The sequence below is a fragment of the Aythya fuligula genome, chromosome 6 (assembly GCF_009819795.1).
Source record: "Aythya fuligula isolate bAytFul2 chromosome 6, bAytFul2.pri, whole genome shotgun sequence".
In the NCBI taxonomy this organism is placed as follows: Eukaryota; Metazoa; Chordata; class Aves; order Anseriformes; family Anatidae; genus Aythya; species Aythya fuligula.
In genome coordinates, this window is record NC_045564.1 from 16,806,771 (window position 1) to 16,816,452 (window position 9,682).

Below are 9,682 nucleotides of genomic sequence, written 5' to 3' on the forward strand. Positions count from 1 at the left end.
TTTGCTCTGCCTCACACTGAGGGGGGAACAGGGAAGGTTACACATATCTACAAAGGGAGAGTTACAGCTCTAAGCTATTATTTATTTTAAAATGCATTTAAAATAACCCGGCTTGGCTTCCTCCCGTTATTATTTAACTGAACTTGGCTCTAGCCCGGGAAACGCTAGGATTCTTTGGAGATGGAAATCCATACAGTGCACGGAAGTTATAACCTTAACTTTACTAGAAACCATTTATTCACATGAAAAAGACAGTGGCCCATGCTTTTGGATGACAATAGAAACATATATATATATATTTTATATATAGCGAACGTACATTTACCATCTCTTAAATAAACCGCATTCACTTAAAGGGAGGAAACTGTTATCCTAGCTCAAAAGCAACAACATGGCCCCCCCGAACTCAATTAATTGTAAGCAAAAACTACCAGACACACTGCAGGTCCATTGCTGGTACTGTGGGAGAGGAAAACAAGCGCCTTTGGCGAGAAACACCCGAGAATGGACAGTTGGATTTACCCTAGTTTCCCCTTATCAGGAATCTGCTGCGCCAAGCCCCGAAATCTCCAGTGGCCATTCAGTGTGGGGAGCTGCACGTGAAAATGAAACTTTGAGTTCCGCAGGGTGGATGTGTCATGTAAACCAATTTACTTTTGCATTCAGATGGCAGGTCAGAGAGACTGATATATTCATTTTTTATCCTTCTTTCTTCCTTTTCTCTTTCTCTCTCGATTTTTATTATTTTTTATTTTCTTTTTCTTTATCCTTCTCTTTCTTTTTTTTTTTTTTTTTTTTTTTTCCTTTCAAAACAAGGGATTTCCAGTGAAATATTGGAGTCGATCTCTGTTCAGTTTCTTTTCTTTCATCCTTCGATTCTGGAACCAGATTTTAACTTGTCGGTCAGTGAGGTTGAGCATTCTGGACAACTGCAGTCTCTTCTCTTTGTTTATGTACACGTTGAAGAAAAACTCACGTTCCAGTTCTCTTATCTGATATTTGGTATAGGGGCACCTCTTTTTCCTTGATCGCTGAGGAATCGCTGAAAATCAAGAGACAAGAAACTGAGTTATGCTGCTGCTACGAACGCACTCAGATGGGAAGAGATCAGAGACTTTGACAATATCCCATCGCCTGGAAAGCAGCCCTCCAGCAGTTCAGAAAATATTCCTGGGGCTTTTACTCTCCGTGTGCCTTAGCGAAAAAGCGAATATTTCCCAACTTCTCCTTAAAAGAGAGCACTTCGAGCAATACAGAGAGATATTTAAATGGGCTGGAAATATTCCAAGTTTCTCAAACTCCTCTCCCCCTACCCCCCCTCACCAAACAAACGAAGATCTCAGGCTCTAAAACGAAGGCAGCTCCGAGCACTACCTGTGAAACCTCCCTGTGTCCCCCCTCCCTCCGCCACATCAACAATTTAATAACAATTAATATCCTCTTCCAAGAATACCTTAAGCCCACCTAAATTGGTTTCCTATCGTAAACACGCTTTACAACGGTAAAGGAAATCTTATAGGATATATAAAATCCTTTGGATGCTTATAAAATTGCACATAAAATGCGGCTTGACAAAGTGTTGGCCTTGTACTCTTGCCCCCAATTTACTACTGATACCTACCTGAACTGTTGCTCTTCTCTGCAACAGCCTCACCAGAAGGGGAATCGGCGCTGTTTGCTGTTGTCACTTTCTTTTCTTGGCTGGAAGGTGTTTTACTGCAAGTGCTGTTCTGGGGCTTCAAGTCGCCCTTGTCCGCGTCCCCCTCGCCCTCGGAGTGCTGCTGGTACGGGGGTCCGGGGGCTGTCTCGTAAAACTGGTCGAAGCCTTGCGGCAGGATGCCGTTCCTCCCCACCGAGCTGTAGAAGTTGGAGGCAGCAGGAGACGGTCCATGGTGGCTGCACACGGGGTCCGTTTTGAATAACATTTCCGTCCTCCTGTTCGCAGGCTGCAGAAAGTCTCTGTGCATCACCTCTTCAGCTGAGTAATAAGGAGCATAACTGCCCCTATACTGCCATTTGCTGCGCTCTAATCCGTATTCCCTGAATGCTACTTCGCGCACAGGTTGGACATGAGGTAAATTAGAAGAATAAGGAAAAGTCATTTGACAGGAAGACGATTGCGACAAAAAAGAGGGTTTCGTCGAGAAATCTGAGGGTGAGACGTAATAAGCGCACCCTGGCAGATACATATTGGATGCGCTGTGACTGCAATCGTCAAACTCGGTCATGTCTTCCTTTTTGCGATTGCAAGCAACCAGGAGGCTTCAATGCATTGAACAAGATCCATCTATTGCACAAGAGGGTTTGGACAGGATCAACTAAGAAAAAATCCCCACCGTGTGCTGACGTGCAATTCATCTTGATTGATTCTAGTGGTAATTATGTCACGTGACGCAATGTAGAAATGTCCTTATATCTATATCAGCCCTTCGGAAAGGCTCCTAAGAGCTCTCCAAAGAGCCCTCCCAGCACGGAGGGATGAGCGGAGCGGGTGGGCGCGCACCCTCGCCTTTTCCCCCCGTTTCCCCAGCAGGCGAGGAGGTGCCTGGGGGTGCCGCGAGTGCCTGTTCACCTGGGGCCGCGCCGCCCGGGCACCCGCCGCGGGGCCCCGCGGCGCGCCCCCGCCGCATCGCCGCCGGGGGAGGCGGGCGCGGAGCGAGGGGGGCTCCGTCGGGGAAGGTGCCCCGCGGGGAGCGGGCTCCCAGCTCCCCGGGCTCCGTGGCGTGGCCGCTCCCCGATGGCAGGAGCGGTGTCCGCCGGTCGCTGCTCGGCGGATGGGGAGCGGGCGGTGGTTCACTCGGGAGAGCCAAGTCCCAGTTACACGCCCTAGCACGCGAGGGAGGCTGCCCGCTCGGCTCCAGCAATCCACAGTTGGCACCGAAATCCGTTCCGAAATTCAAAGCACGAGTCCCGATCACCTCGTTTTCCCTCGCTCAAGCCCAAACACCGTGCGCTTGTACAAGGGCGCCAGAGACAAACTGCAATGAGAAATAGGCAAACGGAACATCTCTCAGCAGCGGATTTTATGAAAGGCAGGCACTTTCGGGCTCTTCTGGAAAGAAAAGGGCTAGGGCAGGAAAAGAAGTCCACCAAGCAGGGTTTCCTTGGGAAGCAGAGCAGCGCACAAAGTGACCTCTGTTCCCGTGCCTCCAACTCCCACCCAAACGTTCACTTTCATTGGAAGGGAATAGCAGGGTTGGGAGCAGGCGACACGCACAGCACCCGCCAGCCCCACAGCCGCCCTGCCCTCGAGGGCTCATTTTTGCCAATTTTCTTTTTTTCTCTCCTTGAAATATTATTTTACATAGCCGATCACAAACAGGGTCACAAAGGCTGAAAAGGGAAGAGAATGAATAATATGCGCCAGCAATAGCCTTATGCTCGAGCAATCCCTCATTCCAGAAACGTTTGCCAGCTCTCTATGGGAATGCCTTTTTCCGCCACTCTACAGCATAGCCCGAGTGGCCCCGCCATATGCCGCTCTCCAAATTAACCCGAAATCCGGCCGAGCTCTGCACGCCAAGCAGGGTTGCCCCCTGCCACCCAGGCGCTCTCCGGGCGCTCTCTCCAGACATCAGGCCCCGGGTGGCTTCCCCAAAGGCGGCCACCACCCAGCGAGCAGAGAGCCCGGCAGGTACAGAACCGGCCCCCAAGCACCGGGGGCGACCAGGGGCAGGCCAAGGGGCTCTGCGAAGCGCCGCTGCGGGCGTCGGGCTCGGCCAGCCGCAGGCTGCGCGCCCCGCGGCCCCGCCGTGCCAGGCGCCTCCTGCGCGCCCCCGGCTCCGCGCTGCGGAGAGGCTCCGGGGGCGGGAGCCCCCCAGCCCGGGCTGCGCCCCGCAGCCTGCCCCAAGCCCCTCCCGCCTCCCCCGGACCCCCAAAGCGGGACAAGGCTGCCCCGGGGGCTTCCGCCCCGCAGCCCCGCGTGCCCTCCCGAAAAGCGAAAGACCCAAGCCGGGCAGATAACATGAAGCTCAGTCCTTTTTCCCTATCTCTCCCTTTCTTTTTCTTTTATCTGTACCGTATCGTATTTTTTTATCATTTAATTTTATTTTTTTTCGCTGCCTTGGTGCCTCTCTCTCAAACCGCCTCAAACGCCGCAAATCGCTGCCAGCAGATAAACTCCCGCAAGGTATCACTAGAAACCAAGGCACAAATCCACCATTTCCTCCCTTCATCGGTAACTTTCGAGCCTTCTCGATTTTGCTACAACACATGAACAACCTCTTAAAAATGATGCCTGCGCAGTTAAAATGGCTCCTGTGTCACTTACCACCCTGAGCTTGTAGCAGAGAAGGGCAGGGATCCGTTTGGATTGTGCCCCAAGGTTTCTGATCGCCAAGCTCATCAGGAGAGATGGCTCTGGGAACCTATGAAGCCTCATTTTCTTTATCGTTCAAACAACTAATTACATCTTAGCCAGAATCCTTCACCTTACTTTCGATGCAGCAAGCCCAGCATCAATTAAATTTTGGCGCAGGAACCAACCGGTTTCAACTAATTCAAGTTCAAAGACATGGCGACGATTTGTTAATACGAAAACAGCCCTTTTAGGAAACAGACCCTTAAAAAGCGATCTAATTTGTGGAATTGGAGTCCAATATCGCAGCAGAGACCCCGCTGCAATAAGGCAGACATGGGGGTCCCCGCCTGCCCAGAGTATTTTCGCCCTGGGGTCGGTTCCCAGCCCGGCTCTGAGCATTACGTTCCCCCCCTTTTTTCGCCTTGCTCAGATTAAATAGCATCGACACACAAATGCTCATCATGTACACAGTCAGGCGCATACTTTACCGTTAGGCGTCTTGAAACATCTGCAACCGTTGCCTGGAATTACCAAGTATTCTGGTCCAAGTGACATTTCCAAAAGCCCTCCGTGGAAATTCAGACGACTTGCATAACGTTCAGGTTTAAAAATATACCCGGTCCGGCTGGAGAAGATGCGGTATTTTTGTGCCACCCAAGATAAGACACTAACTTGACCTTAACTTTGTTATGGCGCCCCTAGTATCTGGAGAACGTGAACAGACACTGTCTGGCAGCTCTCGTAAAAACTGACTGGAGAAGAGATTCTGAGTCATTTCATTTATTGCCACTACAGTTCTGCAAGAAAGCTTTTCCTCCCTGCCAAACTTTAATTATTTATGCTCTTTTAGGAAGCACAAAGGCATCCAGAGCCATTTCGAACAATCCGAGTTGCGTTTGCAGCCTTATCAAACTCGCCGCAATGGAGAGCTCCCCTCGGAAGGGCTTTATCACGTTTAGGCTGCGGTCGGAATGCGAAGATGTTTATGTTGGAGTAAATAAAGGGACGGACGGTCGCCTGCATGCTGCGGAGGGACGCACGCATGGGCGCAGCCAGCGGGTGCCCGCTGCTCACCCCCGCACCGCAGCCACCTGGGGGCTAGGGGGGGCGGATTTCGGCGGAAAGACGCCCAAAATTCCCCGCCCGGGGGGTTTGGGGTGCGCACGCTGCGGCGGGGCGCATCTCCTGCAGGCGCAGCCGGGGTGCCGCGCCCGGCGGCGGGCACGCGTGTGCACACATGTGCCCGGGGCGGCTGGCGAGGAGGGGGGCGCGCACGGCCCCGCGTGTGCGTGCCCTGCCACACGCGTGCTTGCCTCCCCGCATGCCCGGCACGACTGTCGTCGCCCGCAGCTTGGGATGAGCGGCTGAGACCTGCAGTGTGCGTGCACGCCCGCAGCCGTGCACCGTCTCCTCCCGCGAATGCGTGGCGTTGCTGTGCGGCCCCGCAAACGCGCCCGTCTGGGGTTGCGCGCACACGGGGGCTGTGCCATACGTGGAGCAGTGCACATACAGGCACATACACAGACACACAATACACGTACTTGTGCATCACATCGCGTTTCAGGTCCCATCTCCTCTGTTTTGTAACCTGTTTTCTCCTTTCGAGGGCGATTTAGACTAGCAGCTTTGCGTGAAGCTATCGTCGTGGAATCGGATGCGTTTAATAAACAATACATGGCATTTCACATCTTTTCACCCCAGGTTCCTCTTCAAATTTCACAGCACACGTGTAATAAAGGACATGGTTGCACTGGGGCGGGTTGGCACGGGGAAGGACGGCGTACAGAGTCCATTTCTCAAGGACAGCAGCGGACTCAACGGCACCCCAGGAGGGAACAAGCAAGGGGGCCGTATCTGCTTTGCGCTCGTCTCCTGCCTCACATCCTTGGGGTTGCCTCCAGATTTCTTAATTAGGGGGACGCCACCCAATGAAGAGCCGTTCATTGTCCGCAATGCGCCAGCTCCCCGCGCAGGGGGTGGACGCCTCGAAGCTTTCGAGGGCCGACGGGGCGGCGGCCGGCCCTGCGGGGCGAGGCGTGCCCGGGGTGTGCTGCCTCATGCCCGGGGTGCGCTGCCCTGAGCCCCCGACCCGCAGCCACCCCGGGGACGCCCCGGGCGCTCGTGGTCCCTGCGGAGGGCGAGAAAGGCGCCTCCAAGTTGGTCTGGTTCGCCTTCTCCCTCCCGAAACGCCACCCCAGCGTTACCTTCGGGGCTCTCTGGAAAGCTCTCGGGAAGATGGCTGCGGTGCTGCCCTCCCTGCCATCCGGCATTTACCTCCAACCCAGCCGGACCACTGTGCCCTTAGGAACAGTGCTCGCACGCAGAGGACCGGGTAGGAGCAAAGTTCAAATATGCCTCCTTTATGAAATAATGAGTTTATTGCCTCCAGGAAGGCAGTAGTCCTGAATAAATAGGTAGCTTCTTTGTGCCGTTCCTTGTGACTATTTAGCCTTACTGCATACGCCCCGCACAACCATATCTGAGCCTATTTTATACACCAGAAAACAAGGCAGGCTCCGCCAGCGTAATTATTATTACTGCTGGGAGAGGCAGCCCGAGGTTTCGCGTGTGGAAACGCCTCTTCATTAGAAACAGATTTACGTGGAAATTGCGGCCAAAAGATGGTTTGATCTGGAGCTAAAATTCCCTGAGATTTTTTGTCTTTTCTGAAATGTCAGATCGGGGCAGTATCTTGCATTTTCCCTGTCTCGGCAGCTCCGGCCAGCCCCAGTGCTGTGGTTCTGGAGAGGCTGAAGGCTGCAGGCACCGAAAGCCTGTCAGCAAGATGCGGGGAAAATCGATTTCATTCCCGTCCTAAAACAATAATCAGACGGCTTGGGCAATGCTCCCAGCCCCTCTGGTTGGGTTTCTCCTCTGAGGTTTATAACTGGACACACACAAGAAAAAAAAAAAAAAAAAAAAAAAGCGAAAGCTTTCCCCCTTTCCCTCATAAAAACCTCTGCGGAAATGGCCATGGGGACAGACTCAGAAAAATAATCAAACCCACAGAAACCTCCGGGCTCGCCCCTCTCCTTCTCCTACAGCACCCCGGGGTGGGAGGGAGTCCTGCCCGGCCCCAGCCCTGACCCCGGCCCGCAGCGGCCTCGGCACCGCCCGCTCCCCCCCTCCCGTTTGCCCGGGGCCGCGCCTGGACAAGGCCAAAGTCAGCGGCGCTGGAAGGGCAGGGCCCGGCCCGGCCACCTGGGGCGGCCACCGGCGAAGGCCGCTGCGGCTGCGGGCCGCGGCCAGGTTCCCCCGGGGCCGGGCGGCTGCGGGAAGGGGGCGGCGGCGGCCCCGCGCCCGGCCCCGGCGGAGAGCGGCGACCCCCCGGCGGGCAACGGGGGCCCCGCTCCGGCCGTGCCGCCGGCCCCCGTCGAGGCCGAGCCGTCGGGGCGGGCGGCGGTGGAGCGGAGCGCGGGGCGCGGGGCCAGTCCCGCAGCAGCGGAGCGGGCGCGCAAATTCCGCGCAGGCTTTGCGCGGGCATCACGTGCCCACCGTCTGCGGCTGGGCGGGGGGGGCGAAGAAGGAATATCTCTCTCTATATATGTATATTAAAAGGTTTATTTGGTAACCACTTTCTCCGATCTGTGCTCGAACAGGTTATTCCAAACCACAAAACAAGCAAGCGCCGCATGCTCGCCTTCAGAAGCAGGGAACACATGAAGGGACCAGCCAGGATTTACATAGCTGACGTCTTTACTAGGCATTATTCCTTTATTTTATTTTATTTTTTTCTGCAAAATGATGTTTACATACAGTTAAACGACATCGATCTTAGTTTAGCACCGCTCATTCTCCAGGGAAAGGGAGGGTAAGAAGCAGGAGAAAATCTATATAAAAGGAGAAAGAAAGGTAAAAGCTGATAATACAGGTTTCCGTGCTGGGCTGGCTTGTTTTCTTCATTTTGGCTAAGAACTCAGCATTTGCCAATTTACACAGGGATCCTACGCGCTTGGAGATTTTGGTTTAAATGGTAAAAAAAAAAAAAAAAAAAAATCAAACAAACACAAAACCAAAATCACACTTCCCGCATTTCAGCCGCGAATATACTCTACTCTAGGGGTGAACACTCCAGGCATAAGTTCATGCAGGACCGGGCGGACTCTGGTCTAGTACATAGAAAGCGCCTGCTCACGCATTACTACTCTTTTCTTTTTCATTCGTCGGTTCTGAAACCAAATTTTAACTTGCTGATCACTTAAATTCAGTCTGTTTGATAGTTCTTTCCTCTTCTGTCGGTTAATAAACTCATTGAGGAGAAACTCGTTTTCCAATTCAGCAATTTGTTGTTTTGTGTAAGGTTTCCGTTTCTTTCTTGATCTCCCCTGGGTGGGGCACCAAGGCAAACCTACAACAAACACGTCGATAATTTAGTGGATCATGTCTGTGTATTAAAGAGAATATGCAAAAAGCGGCAAGATAACAGGGCAAAACTAGGTCGGTAAAATCTGGCAAAGCACATCTGACAGCACAATTCCTATCTAGCTCCGAGTCAGATTAAGCGATTACCATTCCGAATGGCTTACGGGGGGGTTACAAAACAATTACAGGCATCTCTTAGAAAGCACGTATCGCTAGGTCGCCTCTAACTAAAGCGAGATATTTAAGGCATACCATCCTGCACTGAAGGTCGGAGGCATGACTGGACTGCTGCGGGCTGAACTGTCAGGTTCAAGTTGACCGAATTCTTGATGTCCTCCTTTAGGCTGGAAGTGCAGGAGTTCACTTCAAAAAGAGTAGCCGAGCCATGCAAACTTCTCTGCAGGCTCGAGTGGTCATACTTTACGGGCTTTAAGTTGGCTGCGTGAGTAATAGTTGGGTCATTTGCGAAAGATTGCCTCTGCCTGCATCTTTCCTCTTGTTTGGAGGTCGCATCATGGGCGTAATATTTATTGTTTTCTTCCAGGCACTCTTTGTTGCTGTTGGAGTTGATGTTGATTGGAACAGAGCCGGGGAGGTAAGGCTGCGCCGCGCCGCTGAACGCGTGGCTCTGCGGCTGGGCTGCGCACGAACTTGAGCAAGTCCACGGGATCGAGCTTCTGGGGTAGGAAATGGTGGGCAGAGCCGCCAATTGACTGCCATTAGCCCGCAAATTAGGAAAATAAAAGGAATCTGGAGATTGCAAATTCAAGAGAGAACCAACGTAGCCAGATCTGTAGAGACTGCGATCACACATTTCCAACAAAGGACTTCAGCTGTTCTTACAGCAGTATTTAGTTACAACAGGGAATAAGCGGAAAGCCTGAAACGATTGGACGAAACTTTGCAGACAGGTTCTTCAAAGCCGGTAATTTCAGCACCGCCTCCAGCCACCGAGCCACGGCGTCCCCCCCTCTTTTTTTTTTTTTCCCCTTTTTCCCCCCCTTTTAAAAAGTCTTATGA

The 9,682-nt window shown here is 52.9% G+C and overlaps 2 protein-coding genes across 2 annotated transcripts; both read right to left on the reverse strand.

The window, feature by feature from the left end:
• Window positions 1–806: 806 nt before the first annotated feature.
• Window positions 807–2,228, reverse strand: HOXD11 (homeobox D11). The gene is made up of 2 exons (XM_032190501.1): window positions 1,622–2,228; window positions 807–1,042 (listed from the first exon to the last, which is right to left on the reverse strand). The coding sequence occupies exons 1-2, from the start codon at window positions 2,226–2,228 to the stop codon at window positions 807–809; spliced, it is 843 nt and encodes a 280-aa protein (XP_032046392.1).
• A 6,181-nt stretch (window positions 2,229–8,409) lies between these two features.
• HOXD12 (homeobox D12) lies at window positions 8,410–9,476 on the reverse strand. The gene is made up of 2 exons (XM_032190649.1): window positions 8,915–9,476; window positions 8,410–8,648 (listed from the first exon to the last, which is right to left on the reverse strand). Exons 1-2 carry the CDS (start codon window positions 9,474–9,476, stop codon window positions 8,410–8,412), a joined length of 801 nt encoding a protein of 266 aa, XP_032046540.1.
• Window positions 9,477–9,682: the final 206 nt, after the last annotated feature.

Coding starts and splice junctions, on each gene's coding strand:
- HOXD12 (XM_032190649.1), bottom strand. CDS start 9,476: ATGTGTGATCGCAGTCTCTACAGATCTGGCTACGTTGGTTCTCTCTTG. Junction 8,649..8,914: donor CCGACCTTCAGTGCAGGATG/GTATGCCTTAAA, acceptor TGTTTGTTGTAG/GTTTGCCTTGGTGCCCCACC.
- HOXD11 (XM_032190501.1), bottom strand. CDS start 2,228: ATGACCGAGTTTGACGATTGCAGTCACAGCGCATCCAATATGTATCTG. Junction 1,043..1,621: donor AGAGAAGAGCAACAGTTCAG/GTAGGTATCAGT, acceptor CTTGATTTTCAG/CGATTCCTCAGCGATCAAGG.